We start from the raw sequence: 17,651 nt of genomic DNA, 5'->3' as shown, positions 1-17,651 counted from the left end.
ATGCATGAGGTTTTCATGTACTTTTCCCATTCAATGCGTAAGGATTAGTTCAAAGAAATGTGTAACATTTAAGCCGGGAAGTTGTGTTACAAACTGTATTCCAGTACAGCGTGTCACATGCGAGCACAAACAAACACACAACATCTAGCGAGAGGGGAGATGGTGAACACTATTAATGGATTGTTTTCATCTGCTTTCAAAGAGACCTGCTTTCAAAGACAGAACTTGTTTGTTGTTTTTAATGGGTAGTCTAGATGTGAATGTTGCCATTTCCTTCACCCCAGACACATGCCAATTAAACTGAAAGTAGTCCGTATCTCAGCAGCTCGAGCTCCATACAAAGAAAGCAATATTACTTCTGATATTTTAAAGAAGCAAATGAAAAACCTTGATCAAGGTTTCAAAGGCTTTCAATCTGCTCCATGTGATAGTTGGGCATTAAAGAAACTCACATCTCACACATCTCAAGAGCGAGACTGGCTCAGCCCCTCCTTTTTGGCTTTGGTATCGTAAAGATGTCAGGCACGCAGACTTGACAGCTCTTTATCCATATCCTGGTAGGCTGGATTTGCCGTGCCACAAAGAGAAGGAGGGCTGATGCCAGAGACGTCAAGTACTTCTGAGCATTAAGCCAGTTACTTTCTCTCCTCATCTCTCAGACGGTGTGAATTCAACACGATCTCTGCAGAAACTCTGCTTCTCACTTCCAAACATGTCGTGGGAGTGTCTGGCTGGAGAGGCGACCGTGCAGAAGAACAAATGCAAAAATGTGGACCACAGAAACAACTCGAACCCCTTGCAAACAAACAAACAAATGCTAACATGCAAAAGTGCAAGCATGACTTCACAAGGTGAAACCTGGAATATGTGTTGTTAAATAAAAGATGTATCATTGTGTGTTTGAGAGGCATGAGGACTGAATTTTCCCTTTAGTCCTAGTATAGCCCCATCTGTGGAGGATTGTCTTATTTCTGAAACTCATAAAAGCTAGTTGAGGAAAAAAAGCACACAGAGACTTAGATCTAAGACATCTTTTCCTTCAGAAAAACCTGAACGTTCTTACATGAATGATAATGTCTTTTAATACAAATCTACATGTAGTGGACTCAATATCCAAATCTGGTGTGGAATCATTGCCAAACATTTGCATATTCAAAGCCCAGAACATTACGTCAAAAATAAGAGAACATCATGAGAATCACAGCAGCTTTAGCCTAAAAGCCTTTTTCATCACTGAACTTTGTTCGTATGGAGTCACAAAAAGCTGTTCTAACTGTTTTAGGCCAAGACAAGAATTAAGCCATTTGAGAGAAGTTAAGTTGCATATTCTATTTGATGCTATCAATAGTTTTTTTGTAGACTTTCCTATTAAATAAACTGTATTTGCTATTTCTTTAAGGCTCATTTGACCTAATCAGACCCTCTGAAACCTCTTGAGAGCAGTAGACTGATTACCAGGTGTGGAATAGTGCCATTATCTTTAACAGAATCAGCAGCACACGTAATGGATGGGCTGGTTGTTATTTATGTAGTAATTTTTCCCAGCATGCTGCTGAAAGAGGCTTTATTAACATGTCTCATGGAAAAGATTCAGTGAGTGATGTATGTTTGAAAAGGAAGCAGGATGAATTGTTTTTCATCTGAAAATATGTCCTACTGATGTAGATGACAAGCTCAGTGAGCGATACCTTTTTGTCAAGAGGCGTCACAAAGACAAACCCAAACCAAAAGTTTCCAATAAGAGCATTCAATTGAGTCCTTAGAGTATCACGTAATCCAAATATTACAGCTGGTTTAAGCCTTTATGTTTGTGACTTAAGGCGAGTCTACTGGAGTCTACAGGTCTGAGAGTTTCAAAAGTTTTCATGGTTATGTCCATTCATTGCTATACATACCATTTTGAGTGTCTGACATGAATGGAATTCTTGTTTTGCCTACGTAATCTATTTGAGCCTGATTTCTTGTGACTCATTAAATAATAAAGACAGAAATGATGGGAACAAATCAGAATCAAGGACTCTTATTTCATCACATGTTGAGTCCTCTGAAAAAAAAAAAAAAGCTCCTATCCCAGAACACCACTGAATAATTTTCTATTGTGTTGATTAATACAAAGCTCAAGGACAAATGCAAGTATTTGCTCGATTATGAATTTATGTATCCCATTCACAGTCGACAACTATTGAAACACTCCAAGGTGACTCTCCTTGCCCTCCCTCATAAGTTGGTCCATGATAAAAGCATAAAGCTTAAAGCCATTGCACATTTTATGCTTCCTTTATATCTTATGGATTGAAACATGCATAGGTACAATGTGAAACCTGGGGTTGTATTCTCTGGGAAATTGGACTTGCATGATTACTGGGGCATTATCATCTGTGCTGCATACAAAAACCTGTCGAGCATGAAATCAGATCTCATAAAGATAGTGTGAATTAAATTTGTCTCCAGATTTAAATCTCTAAATCTCTCTCTCTTTGTCTGCAGGGCGTGATATGATGCATGTACTGTGCAGTAGATTAAAATATGCTGATTTTGACTCTGCCTTACGGGGTCGTAAAAGCTAGATCGTCCCGGCTCCCAGGCCTTTGATTCAGAAGGGTTTAAAAAGACAATGGTGGCAGAATATGACAAAGAAAGTAGTAAAGAAAGAGTGCAAGGTAGAAGAGAGAGAGACCTCTATTCAAAGAGAATACATAAGGAGTCTAGTCTAGTTCCTGAACACTGCATTTTCCTGCAAAAATTCCTCGGTATAGAAAGTGCCAATCAGTGATCTTCCAGTTTGAGAAACAAAAGGCGTCTCGACAACTGGAGCAGTATGAACTCGTTTTCTTCTGTAATGAAAAGATTTGACGTACTGTATGTAAGGATGACAACACAAAGCCTCTGTAGCTTTGACAGATTCAGGGGAATCTTAAACAAATCTTTGATCTCAAGTACATCCCATCAAGCCAGTTAGGTGACAAACTCCATGTCGAGCCTTGTCAGCATTTTGAGGAGTTTATGTGCATCAGTGAGTTTTTGTGTCGCTCCTGAGCTCCTGTGTTCTGGTTTTGAAGTAAGTTTTCATACGTGAATGTTCAAATATTGACGATTTTGTTCAAGACCTTGTCAGACTTTGTTCCCGGCTTCATCACAGCCCTTGTGAACCCTCAATGAACCAGTTGGGTGTAAAAGCGGTCCACACACTGGATTGTGGGTGCTGCCAAATTTAATTTGAATGATCCATGACAGTAAGGGTCAGCTGTTTCAATAAAAATATCTTTATAAGGCATGCATAATTACCTTTTGAATTTTTAGTTGTAGCTCAAATAATATAAAGGCTACGAATGGTCTTATTAAACAGCACCAGAAAGTATCACACATTCTCCGTTACTTATTTTTTCCCCACAAGTTTTTTGTAATTTGGTTCCCTCTTTAACTCCATTACAAAAAAACATGAAACATGATATTGATGTTCTGAAATCAGATTGCTTGGTTTAGTCTCCACTACTACTTGTCTAGGTTTATAAAATATTGTTGCAATTCACTTAGCAGATGCTTTTATCGAAAGTGAAGTACATCAGAGCAGGAGCAACTCCAGGTTAAGTGTCTTGCCCAAGGACACATTGCTCAGCAGGGGATTGAACCGTCAACCTTCCGGTTGAGCGGCAACGACTCTACCCACTGAGCCACAGCCGCTCAGTGCTTTGAGTTTCTATGCACACGCGAGCTGTGCTACTGTAGGTAATTACATAATTGCCCATTAGCAATGTTTTTTTCAGGGCGAGAGAGTGGGGAACGACATGCGGGAAGGAGGCCACAGGCGGGATGCAAGCCCGGGCTGCCCGCTTGAGACGACAGCCTCAATGCATGGAGCGCGCGCCCTATCCATTGCGCCACCAGCGCGCCCTGTCCATTAGTAATGTTAATAATTTGTATTCAACTTACTTAAGTTGCAACCTAAATGACACACATTTACCTGACAACACCTCCCTCCAATAGATGCTTTATTTAAGATGCAAGATTTCCGGTCTATGTTCTGCTGCTGCAATAAATATTTCAAACAAATACAAGTTACAACCCGAGTTGTCCGACTGAATCACATCACTACGGGATGTAATAAGCTGTTACACAGCTAACCATTAACCAAAGAGATTATCTCTTTTGGTGTAGACAGTCTGTTTCTCTATTACAGTATGAAGCCAAACGCGTCATAATGCTAAATCAAATGTTGAAACCCAATACTTCCATTTTTGCACCATTCCATGAAAAGAAAATGTTCTGGAAAATGTGTGCCTTACTTTAAACAGTATTTAGCTTAAAATAGTTGTTGCCTTTTGCAAAATAGGGATCCCCCTGCTGTTATGTATTGAATCCAAGATGGATTGTAATTTCTGTTTTTGTACTGTTTGATGAAACAAGAATTCTTATATGTTTAGATCCCAAAGCCTGTAAAAGACATTCCCCTTATGAATTTGTGTTGTTCTTCTTTAACCTGATAATGTAGTTGCAACCTGTAGAACCAGTTCATCATTTTTCATGTCCTGCAAAAAAAAAACGTGAAGCCTGACATTCTATTGCTATTCTGTTGCTAAAGCCTTCTAAAATACACAGTTCTGAAATGTTTAAATGATACGGTATGGGTGATATGTTTTGTTTAGAGGACAACAATAATCCCTCTGTCTCGCCTTCTATCACCCTCTCATTGTGTTTGTACAGCCATTGGAGTCATGACTCCCCTTTGTCCTCTGAGACTCTGAGACAGTGCGATAGCCCGACTCAGTAGATGTGTCCACTTTCATCCAGCATCACGCACTTCCTTCCCTTTCCATTGAGACCAGCAGCATGCCAGAGGTCCTTGGCAACATTTGTCTGCCCTGCTGGTGAACCTTTTTGGCTGGCACAATTCGATTCTCGCTCCCATCTGAGGCCGGTGCCACTTAGTGTTAGGAGATGAGTTGGACACAGAACTGTAGGCTGGAGAGAAGGGATGAGGTCTGACGCCTGGACATGATGCGTGTTGAGGAAAAGATGGCACGGAGGAAGGTTAGAAAGAGACAGATGGGGGCGAGTAGGGTCTGTCAGGAGGGACATTTGGAAGAGGGGGAACAAGGATGTCAACACTGAGGCAAGCTCGAGCACGAGACACAAAGGTAACCCTCGAAATTAGGATTTGATGAGCTGCGAGCAAGAGGAGTCGAGGAGAGTGATGCTGTGACAAGATTATCTGAGGAGGGTGAGGAAAGAAGAGGGAGGCCACAATCTGCCGCTCTTCTTTGCCGAGTTTTTCACTTACCAACTTTTTGAAGCAGGAAGTAGTTGAGTAAAATGGGAAAAAAAGGAAAAAAGAAAAACATGGTGTTACTGAAAAAATAAATCCATAGGCTATATGTGACAAAGTGTTTCATAGTAGAGAACAGAAAATAGGGACTTGTCAGAAATAATGAAGGTAGTTGAAAAAGAAATCGAAGCCAGAGTGAGCAATGACCTGAAAGTAGACCGATCAATTCTTACTATCAGGAATTGAATTGCAAATTAGAGATTTGGCAGAGGGTGATAGAAAGTTACAATGAATAGTTGAATTAAATCAGAAATGAATGGGGGAAAGTGGCGTGAGCTAAAGTTGATACAAACAGAAAGGTTTAGGGGACCTGATGCCAAAAAGTAGAAAGGCCCCTTTTCCCATCTTTTTGCAATAACCCACTATTCCATTACTTTAGCAATGACTTGGCAACTCTCTGACCATTTATATGGAAATTCACCAGAAAGAGTTGCAGAATAATAGATTGATATTCAGTTACTTACAAGTTGAGAAATCCACTTTGAAGTTATAGTTAGTAGTAGATAGTAGATTTTGTTTGTAGGTACATGAAACATTACTGAGCCTTTGGATGCTACAGACTCTCGCTTGTTTTGTAGAACAAAGAAAGGGAAGGGCATGTAGTTTAGCTATTTTCTGGACCATAGGCATTTAGGCCAGGAAATGTAAAGTTCCACTAGGAGTAGAACAAGGGCACTTATAGTTCTTTTGCATCTTTTAGGTCAATACCATCTCTAAAATGCTGTTGTTGGGTGAAAACGATCTCTGACTAGATAGATAGATAGTGTCCATGAAAAAAAGAGTTATGTTGGTTGTGTTGAGTTTATAAGCAATTACTGAATTACAGGACAGTTTTAAATGAACTGTTAGATTTGTATTACGTTATTATTTACACCATTCAAACACATTTTCACATCACCAGCTGTCCTTTTTTAAACTCACTGAAGACATCCAGGGCTATAATATTAATTAGAATAATTTGGAAGCGTACCAACTCAACAGCGTCTCCATTTTCACGCTAATGAATACAAAATGATATTATGAATTTGAAGCTGCTCGAAATTAACTCTTCCATAGTAGTTTGAAATGTGATGAAATTTGGCAATAACGAATAGACCAAAAAGCAGTTACTCAAGAGGAAACCATTAAAATAATCTTTTGATGCAGATAATGTTGTACTAGGGCAGATTTATCCTGCTGTCAGACATTTTTAAAAGGTACTAATTACTTCAACTGAGGTGAACTTTCCAAAAAAGATTGACAATATTTCAAATACACCCTGGCTTGTGTGCTGGTTAAATTGTGTCTCTGCTTGGAGGAGGGAGGGGTCAACGATTTGAATAAACAAAACATACACAAAGATGATAACGTCTTCCAAATGATAATCAGATACAGTGGCACCAACATAATCAACAACTGTTTCCATCTGACATTTGACAAATTGTTTAAGCGATAAGGATGGTAGCGGTGCTTGGCCAACCACAAGTCTGGGTCAGAAGGTTGGGTGTACAAACAAAGAGATGGGTGTCACTTCAGTGAACACCCGTGTTGTTATAACAAGGACAATTACCCTAATACTTACTTGGAATTAAAAACCTCATTATAGAGACTTAATTAATGGACTGGAAAGTAAAGGATATTAACAAAGAGCAAGTGATAACAGTGTTGTTGCATTTGCCACATTTAATCTGCCCAGTCTTCCTATTAATCAAGTAGAACATTTTGTATTCATAATGAGAGATTTCAATTTGAAAATATTACCACTGAGGGATGTTCTTCTCACATTGGATAATTACGAGGTTAAAAAATCCCCAAAAGCATTGTACTGTTCTTTTAAATAGTAACAGCAGGCAGCATGCTAGCAGAAGAGTCACAGACATTGCTCTGCCACAACGTTAGTGCGTCAGAGTGAAAGTTGCATAGTTTTTTGGATTATGGAACGGAAAAATATTACACAGCATTGATAGTGAGTGATCATTGTAAGGACAGGAGGGCAACTTCTTCCCTTAGCTCTATGACACTTAGTGAACCATGTCTTTGGGAGACACAGGTAACATGAGAATACAGAGAGGAGCATTGAAGAAGGCAGGAGAAGCTAAGATTTCATATACAATTAGTACTCATGAAAGACTCAAGGTTTCTTTGGTGTTTTAAAGCAAATTATATTTTGCGTTTTCTTTTCTTTTCCTTATCTGTACAATAGAAGGACATTCAGTCAAAATTACTTCATTGTTTTAGGATTTTTTTTCCTCCATGAAGTGTTCCTTTTTCACTGTTTGCATCAATGCTTGTGACAGACTTGGTTGTCAAATTAAATCCTTGCTGCTTTTGTATTAAAGCACGTCTCAAATGTAACCTTAGTGAGTGCGATTTCTGAACCTGTCATTAACAAGGTTATAAACCTAGATAGGTTGAAACATTACTTTGGCTAATTCCACCCAGATTAGATCCGAAAATTCTGCATGTAGACGCAGATGGAAATAGAAGAGGTTTGTATTTATAGGAGGAGATTGTGGATTAAAGCTAAGACACGCTTCGCTGTCCCTCATAGAAACAAAAGAACAAGCTTATCCTAATCAAATGTTGTATGTGTTAAGCAAAAGATGACTGCCCCAGAACAATGTCTGAGAGTTACAGCTCACCTGGGACTATCATTAGGTAAAGTGTAAAGCACATTTTAGCTAATAATCACTGACTTATGCTTTGATGATGAAGAATGTCTTGCCTTTCACTTCCCAATTGATAGATAGATTCCATCCTAGTGGCAGTGTAAGGAGAAGGATTCTTAACTAGAGAAGAACCAAGAACTTGTTGAAACTGCTGTACAAGAGTTGCAAGTGCCAACACTTTCAGTATATTTGGATATTTCCGTCTTTCTGCAGTTGTCAGTTGATGTAAAAGCGTCGATTTGAAGTGATGGAAAATTAACATTAATCTTTTTGTCCTCCAGGCCAATCATGTGACTGCTGGAAGCTATGCATTGAGCAAAAAATTAAAAGAGTATGTGCAAGATCCATACAAGTTTTTGAGCATGTTTGGCCCTTCATAATTGACATTTACTATGAGAGGATAAAAACATTAGTATCTTCAGTTAAGTGGGGTGCTTGGTACCCAGACCCTACTTTCCAGTCCAGTATTCCTTGATGAAAGAGGAGAAACCAGCATATGACGGTGTTGCTGCTGCAGTGACTGGAAGTGTTTTAGTAAAAAAAAAAAAAAAAAGCATTCTTCAACAGGAATATCTGATAAGAATATCCTATAACCTGCTAAATATTTGTATTTTAAAATGGCAGCAGATTTCTGAGAGCTCCTTTATATTCATCAAACTAACATAACTCTGTGTTTAAGAATGTTTGCTATACAGGGCTGAGGACTTAGTATTGAGAAAACTTGATGAAAATGTTGATGTAGTGTCTTAAAAAAATAGATTTTCCATGTCTAAAATCTATACTCTAGTATAGGTTAATATATAGAACTCTGACCCCCTCTGTTACCTCAGGTTTATTCTTAAGTAAGTTAAACTTTGATGGTATTATTTATTGGTAAAAGTTGCTTTACTCAGTACATGACAGTGAATAAAAAGTGAACACTTACTTGGGTCAGACAGGATGGAGTCCGTCTTGGGCAGAAACTGGTCACAGCGGATTCCCTGGTAGCCTTCTCGACACCTGTTGGAGAACAAAGAGTAAGAAGAAGAATTAGTCATTGAGTCAGGCAGATTTGAGAGGGAACACAAGCCGCTGCACCCGAAGAAAATGCAAAAGCTGCACATGAAGCACCTTGTCCTGTTTAGAGACAAATGTAGGGAGAGCTGAGTCCTTGCGGATGTGAGCTGAATGGCAAGAAAGTGCAAGGTAAGGCAAGCTGACAGGAAGAAATTAATAGTGTGGTGATCTTTAAAAGGCTGAAACTTGCAGAGCTTACATGAAGAAGACATCTGTCTTTTCAGCCAAAATCACAAATTGGGGCTGCGGCAGAATGGAAACATCCAATCCCCATTAGGTGTGAGAGCCTATAACCTTTGAGTTTCATGGTTCTTGCTTTGTCACAAGAAATCAAAAGATGCTACAACATATATTGTCCTGAAAAATCTATGAGTAAGAGCTGTGGATAAATATGCTCCGTTAATCACAGACACCTTCCTTGGTCTCTGCATCAAACTTTCAAGAATTTCCAACAGTCGATTTTGATTGGCACACCCGTGAGAGTGCCAGTCACGCAATGATCATTAGGCAGCTAATGAATTCTGAAATGTGCCTGGGCTGTTCATCAAAATGTCATAGGAAAAGGCAATGCACTGTGAGAATGTCTTTTTAATTAAATTCAGCTCAATAATTATATCCTTATCAACATACAGGAGAGTCTTCCAGTGCACACAAGTTAGCTTGGGAGCTAAAGTTCCAGCATTGTAGTGTAAAGCCTAATTGGGTGCCTCGGTTGATTTGGATTTCTATCTTCGCCTCGGGCCATCTGTACTTTGCTTGCTGCTTTGCTTTTCTCTTGCCCCCTTAAGGAATATGCAAGTCTTACACATGCAAATAAAATAAAAACGTAAGCATCAGAAGTAGTTGCTGATGCCTTTCCAAATTTCACCCCGCTATATCTTTTTAATCCATCATTCGGTCACTTCATCAACCATTCAGTTTTGCTAAGTCTCAATTTTCTACTCTACCCAACCTGCATCCCAATTCTTCCCCTGTTTACCCCTGTGGCATTTTGCCATTGACCCTCCTGGCATTCTTCTATTTCTGCCCTTAAAAGTATAAACATATCCTAACAGTCTTTGCTTTGGGAAGACCCAGACTGAGAGGCCCCTCCATGTCCATCCAGCTGAGGACATAACATCTGTGAAAAGCATCAAGCATTCAAAAAGCAATAGAGAGTGACAACTAAAGATTTATCTCTGTGCAGAATGATAATGGTTACCCTCTCTTTGCCTTTCATCTACAGTGAGTGATTTCATGATTAATTATTAAAATAGCTGCAGTAGGAGGAGAAAGAGATGCACTTGAATGTGCATGACTGTGGTATGCCTGAAGAGCATCTTCAGTGAGGGAAAAGGGACAAATACAGAAAGAGGAGAGTCTGTAACACTGACTCTAAATAGTATCTCTGATATTTAATGGAGGAGTTTAAGTTGTATATGAAACCTGTTTGTCCTTAAAATGATTGGACCTGCATGGGTCTGTAATCTATGGTGCAGGAAATCAAGGTTAGAGGGCACTTCTATTTTTCCAATAGCTCTGTATGCACATGTAACTACAAAACAGTGGAGTTTCTACCGCCCTGTATAGAGCACTGTTAACTATTGTCCCACGTTGTGATGCAAAAGGGTTCTTAAGTTTCTATTCATCACTGCAGCACATCTAAATGAATTATTTGAGTAAACCAGAAAAGAGAAGTAAGACACAACTGAATTTGGTACTCCCATCTTTGGAAACCATTTTTATGTAATGTCAAATTGAACTGGCAATGATGTTTCAAACTAAAAAAAAGACTGACATCTCCAAATATATTACAAAACATTTTACGATTTGATCTGCAGTTGAAAAATGGTAAAGTACACTGATTTATGGTATACTTTCAACATGAACAGGATACAGTGGAGATACAAATCTAATATAGCGCAATTAGAAGCCCACTGCAGGAGAGCTTAAAAAATGAAGCGACTGCTTTCCATCAGACTGAGTCCTGGATCACTGAAACAACTTACTGGGGTACTGGGATTGAACTGAGTCATTGTTAAGGTTTTCAGTTGCACTCCTGCACTATGACAGGTCAGAACGTCTGCTGTGAGATAAAAGGCCTGCTCTGTATTCACAATTCTGCAGCTTTTCTTTATGGCCTGAAAACAAAAGAGCTCTTCAAGCTAATTGTGGACATTGGCATTGACAAGAAACAAAATCGTATTTCTGTTAAAGGAGTATTTTAACAATGGGAAGACTGTATGGGCTTTCCAGGTGAAAGTTGAAAATAATACTGAATTATTACAGGAGAAAAAAGGGCCTCTGATTGATGCTTCCTCTCATGTGTTCAGCAACATGCGAGGGAAGTTAAATGTCATTCATTACTATAACAAAACAGCTTGAAAGTCTACAGTTTCAGCTCGTCAAGGCTGGTTGTTGTCGTAACCCAATTCACATTTCATGCACAATGTTAAGAAGACCTAAACAGTCATCCACCGTGGAGTCTCCCTTGCTGCCTCTCCTCCAGGTTTGTTGTTCTCAGCTTTTACTGGTGCAATGTGAGATGCCAAATAAGTGTTGTGTGGGAGCAGGAGAACAAAACAAACACAAACAAGCACAGTGGCCCTGTTTTGAAGACACAATCTGACTCACGTTGCAGTAGAAAAAAAAAACACACACAAAAAAAAAAAAAACTGCATAAAAGTTGTCAGACTTCCGCTCAGGGATCAGACGCCTCTATCACGATCAAAGCCGAGCATGTCAACAGGTCACCTCAAACACCGATGGACTTTTTACTGTGCTAAATGTGTGGTCATTTAACATCCCTCCATGCCTTTGTGACCTTAGCTGACTAAACTGTGACAGGAGGCAGCCACGGTCACAGCAGCCGGAGGAGAAGAAGATAATTAAAAGAATAGAGGCTTAACATGGTGACATTGTCTGTGTGTCGTGCTCATTAGGGGTGGACTGTGGAAGTGAGGAGTAGCATAAAGAAGTGATTAAACGAAGCAGAGTGTGGTTAAAAAAACAGGCGACGGGGAACACAATACAAGTACGCACAACAATGTATAGACATAGCCTACTTGTAGTGTGGCCACAAGCGCCGCAAAAACCACTGTTATATCTCTCCATGTCATGTAGCACTGTGCAGTATTAGAAGTTATTGTATGCAGTTAACACACCCTCTGTTTTGCCCCTGCTGTTCTTCGCTGAGATCAAAACACATCAGCGTTGCTTCACAAGGCTCCGAGGAATGAATCTAAGAACGGATGAGAGACTGTCGGAGGGTATTGAAGAGTTGCATGCCTCTTCTAATTAGCACCGCACTCATTAATTAAAGGAAAACAGGAAGAGATTGCATGTGCCTGCATAAATGTATGTGTATGTGTGTGTGTGTGTGTGTGTGTGTGTGTGTGTGTGTGTGTGTGTGTGTGTGTGTGTGCGTGTGTGTGCGTGTGTGCGTGTGTGTGTGTGTGAGAGCATGCATATGTGTGAATTCCTCACATACTGTATGAACAAAGCAACCCAGAGCAGAGCAGGGTATAAATATAAACATGCCGCCTGGAGGATTACGAGTTTGTGCATGGGGTATGTGTGAAAACGCAGGAGCTGGTGCTAAAACACACACATACATATGCAAAACAGAATGTGTTGAGAGAGCAGGTCCCTTTTGTTTCAAGAAGTTGATAAGTTCTCCATGTATGAGAGACAACATGTCGTTTCCTCGTGACTATAACAGCACACTCCGTCTCTGGGTTTTTGCTAATATAGACTTTAGACTTTAGACTTGGACTTTTTATTGTCCCCATGGGGAGATTCCTTTTAACAGCACCTTATCCGTCCAACAGACAAATACCCACCAATATATCCAAACAAAAGTAAAAAAAAAGCTCTGCCAACTAGTCCTTGACAAATAACCTAAATGTACCGTGAGGAGCTTTTAACTGGTTATGAAACAGACTGAGATTAATACTGATGCCTCTACATGACCTACAAAAGCAAACAAGACCGTCAGGAATTGGATTAATTACAAATTTTTAATGTCTGTCACGAGTCACTTTTCAGCATGCAAACTGGAAGTACATATTTTTTTTACATTTTGCACAGAAAAGATTGACTGTGACTGAAACTTTGGACTGTTAAAATGCAGCAGGGAGATATTATTTTTTTCATTAGAGAAAACTATTAACGGATGTACAGAGTAAGATAAGTAAACCAAGACAAGATCAGCACCCGACCAACGTCCACCAAAGTAGCTCTAACTTGAATTACTGATATTGTCATCAAAATCATACAAAGCAACAGTTAGTGTGGCATAGAAGAAAAAGTCCTAGCTTTAATCATAATCTGAATACTTATATATATACTTATATATTTACAGTAGAAAAGAAATGGCATTCATTCATTTCTAAAGAAGTTCATCTTGCATATGAGTCCAATGTTTTGAAAATAAAGCTTTGGTTCTCTTTAGCCATAATGTTCTTTTCAGGTCATGTACACAGCAACATTCACACTTACAAGCTGCTCTGTCGCACTACAGCAGCTTCTGTTGGGGTGAAAAGTGCTTAAGTGCACCTCAGGGATTTCTCCTGTTAATGCTGATTCTAGGCTTCAAGTTTTACATGCAGTAACCTTTAAAGCACAGTTTTAAAGGTTTTATCAAATGTCTTATACCTATAGATTGTAAATATTAATGGATGAAGGCTAAGTGACGTCAACCATTTGTTACTGCAGGGGGCTTTGGAGTCACATCGATGGCTGTTGCCATGCTGGAAATGCTTTCTCACCCTATTTTTCAGTCAACCTGACGACAGACTGAGAGCTGGAGCTGAGGCGGGTTAAGAGTGTCTTTACAAACCGCCACATTGCACCCGCCTGTCAATCAAGTCAGCTAATGTACGAGCCTTATTGTGAATGACGTTTATCCTTCATAAAATCAAAATCGATGAGTCATCAAAAAAGTCAACCCCTGTACAGTTTTTGCCAATAAAGACATGAGCTAAACAGACCAGATTTTGGTCTTTGTACCAGGCTTTCTGAAGCTTTTATTTTTTTAATGGTTGTGTATGTGACTTCCAGGGCTTCTGCAGCCAGCCTCAAATGGACACTTGATGAACTGCAGGATTCCCACTTCCACATTGGCTTTATTTTTCAACACAAGTTGGTTATACCATCTAAAGACATAACCATCCAGACACTTGGTTGGTATAAATTTAAAGGATTACTCGACTTTGATACCTTAAAAGAACTGAGATCACATTGGGAGCAACAACAGTGGGGCTAACATAAATCATTAACTGGATGCTGTCCTCATGTTGAGTGTCTGCAGTGAAGTACAGCCCTGCTTTTTACAGAATTTGTCCAACCCAGTGCGCTGACCTCTGGCAAATGGAGATGGATTCCTAAAATGTTCTTCTCCTTAACCGGATTGTTATACTGCTCTTCCTGGGTTGTTAGAAGAGAGAAATCATTTATTGTGTCTGCAGATTGCTGCCTCAGATACTAAAGATGTGATACAAATAAAATAATGAGGCAATTTGCTGTGTCAAGCTTCCAGAGATATATTAGATCTCCAAACAACTGCGTGTCTCTCCTTGGCAGGGGAGACGTTTATACCCATATAATACAGTGAGGCCACACGACATGGGCTTGACGCTCTATTAAAACAATATATGCCACCGTGCATTGGTCTGACTGTGACAGAATGGGCAATGATCTTCAGATTGTGGGCCATTTTCTCCGCACGAAATTCATTTTTGAGCAAAATAGCCGATACACCACCGGTAAACTGGGCAACAAATAACAGGGAAACAACCAAGAAAAAGTGTTGTTTCTGTCATTTCTGGAGCCAGGCCTTACAGCAATCAGTTCAGTAAGGATTTCAGAAGGTTTATTTTTAACCAAGACAGGCCAATAACTTGTGCACAATGGTTTGTGCACCAACGCCTCATTTTCAAAATGTTCAACAGAACAAATATAAACCCCAACATTTCAGCGTATTGCTTATTTATTCTCATTTGCTGATCAATTGGGTTTTTTTTAAACCCTGCCCTGAAGTGAAATTAAATTTTAAGAGTGGACCATTTCAAAATGACTGCATACACTACTCTTGTGGAAATCAAATTGTATACTTTCTGGTTAAGATGCTTCTCAGGTGAAAATCCTTATAGGCTACTACCAAGCAGCAATCTCAGGTGTAGAAAAATGAAGAGTAAGCGTGTCCACTTGAGGCTGGCTCCAAATGTTTAGGTTACTCTGTACCTTTTACACAACTATCTCTCTCACTGGAGTTTTGGGCGAACAAGTCAGCTAATTTCAACAGGCTCGCTTAGCTTCTTTAGTCTGATAAATAAACAGCTGTGGCCAGTCGCAACCACAGACAGAATACTCGTCAGGTTGTGAAGCTTTTTATAACTTGGTGTTTTTCAACACATCAATCCTCTCTAGCTCCACCCACATGTCAGAATATGGTCACTTTAGGCCCCAGGAAGCCGACATTGCTGTCATACTCTTGGCATTAAGTACACAGGGGAGAAGCCAGTGGGTGACATCAGGGTGGCTACATCCATAATTTATACAGTCTAGGGCTGCTGTTGTTTTAGCAGACTCCACTCTAGCTCTACTCAAGGGTTTCACAGGATCATTTATTAAATTGTGAGAAATCATTCACAAAAAAGACACAGATTAAGTCATTGACCAGCTCAAGCAAGTTCCTATAAGGCATAGGTTTCTTGATTTAGTAAGGGTTAATGTTACATTAACATAACATGTGTGCAGTTTACAATGCAAAGAAAAACATGTGGTAACATATTTTATTATTAAAAAAATAGGGGTTAAGCTGAGAAAATGTAGATCAAGACTCAGTTTGTTACTATGGATACTGATAAAGTCCTATTGTTTGATGTATCAAATCCCAAAATGATCCAATCCGTCTGTTCGGCTTTAATAGCATCTTGGTGCTCTGAGATTTGTTTAATCAGACCTGCAGACAACCAAATACGACTGACAACCAGACTTCAAAGGAGACTGGAGATGATTACTTTTCTCCTTTAATGACATTACATATCTCTCAGCCGTATATGTGTTTCCATTCATTTCCCCCTTTTCTTGATGGGATATAAAATTGAAATGAAAATCGAGCTTCGCTGGGTATCAAGGGAAGCCTTTTCTCTAATTTTTTCCAAGACAAAGTGATTGCAATGCAACGGAGGCGATCTTACAGTTTCTGAGAGCCAGACAGGGTGTGAAACTCTCTGTGTGTATTGCCTGTATATGTTTATGCACATGTCTACATGTTTTGTTTCACAAATAGACAAAAAAAAGATCCATGTCCGTGGGAAAGACTTGTGAACATGCATATCCATGTGTATGTTGAGTGCTGAGGAACACAATCCAAACAGCTCTCTCAAAGACAAACATTGATTCCAGCACAGCTTTGCCATCATTCAGACTGCTCTTTACGAGAGGATTGCATACGGCATATCATTTAACAAGAACTGAGACACAAACTTTTAAAAGATTATCTCAGACAACATTTATTGGATCACTGTGAACCCAGAAAATTGACTGCAGAGCTTATTGGAGCTTGAGTTATACAGCAGGCGATGTGCTTGTGTCTAATTGTGGTCCAATCTAATTTGAGTTTAATTCGTGTAAATGGCCTCTATTGAGTTACAATTACTAAGGTAAGAAGAACATGTTCCTTCTCTAATGTATTTAAAAGTTGGATTTTTTTGTGTGTGAGCCAAATTCTCTGAGTTACTGTTCTGTTAAATTGTAGGAAGGACCACTTTGTAATAAAATGTATATGAAAAAGCACAAGCTTAACCTTCTGTTTGATATATCAACCTAAGTGAATTGCCAGGTGTAAAAGCTAGGAAATCAAACTTTCCCCAAAATATGATAGTCATTTCACCTAAGTCAATTTTTTTACAGTGTCAAGCTTTCTCACACAAAAAAATCCTGTTCTTTTCTCTTTGGATGACGTGGTTCAACTCCTGAGCCGATCTCATTTTTAAATAAAACATTACTCCAGCTGAATGTTGCACACATGCCATGGTGTTGGAGTGCGTGCCCTTTCCTCCATCCCACCATGACTCCAGTGAAACCTCTGGGCCACCTCTGAACCTTTCTAACAGAAGCAGGAAGTTACTCAATAATTCACAACCTGCTGATGCTAAAATAAAACCACTAATGCATTAACTTATATTTAATTATTTTATTTTACCAACCATCTAAGTTTCTCTTTCAACATCCACTTTACATATTTTCTACTTTATTTAACCAAAAAAGACAAACTGGGAATTTGGTACCACAGACATAACAGAATAGTCTTCCACCAAACTCACTATTCATTGGACCAAACCAGATATGGAAAAGCAATTCTCCTTGGAATTGCAACTAAAGTGCTTCATTAGCTCATCCAGTATCACTCAGCGGAGATACAGAGACACATGACAAGCAAATAACAAGAGAGGATATCTGCCCTCCATAGAAAGTGACAGCACTAGTCTTGTATTCAAATGATCCGTGTAATGTTCTCCTAGAAAACATATTCTTTATGGTCATGTCAAAGATGGCAGCCAGAGACCACTGTCATTGTCTGCTGATCAATATGTGTTCCTGATCAGTAGTGAAGAAAAAAATCTAGGGTTAGGTGGGTT

General features: G+C 39.3%; 1 protein-coding gene across 1 annotated transcript in view; it reads right to left on the bottom strand.

Moving 5' to 3' along the window:
• Positions 1-17,651, bottom strand: part of LOC109987945 (pro-neuregulin-3, membrane-bound isoform) — a 361,472-nt gene that overhangs the window by 55,763 nt on the left and 288,058 nt on the right. Inside the window, exon 3 of the mRNA XM_020639228.2 lies at positions 8,897-8,970. Coding sequence (XP_020494884.2) covers positions 8,897-8,970 — 74 coding nt within the window. The remainder of the gene's footprint in view (positions 1-8,896; positions 8,971-17,651) is intronic.

This window comes from Labrus bergylta, chromosome 10 (assembly GCF_963930695.1).
Source record: "Labrus bergylta chromosome 10, fLabBer1.1, whole genome shotgun sequence".
Lineage (NCBI taxonomy): Eukaryota > Metazoa > Chordata > Actinopteri > Labriformes > Labridae > Labrus > Labrus bergylta.
The sequence above is the reverse complement of the archived record's forward strand: the minus strand, read 5'-3'. Positions and strand labels throughout refer to the sequence as shown.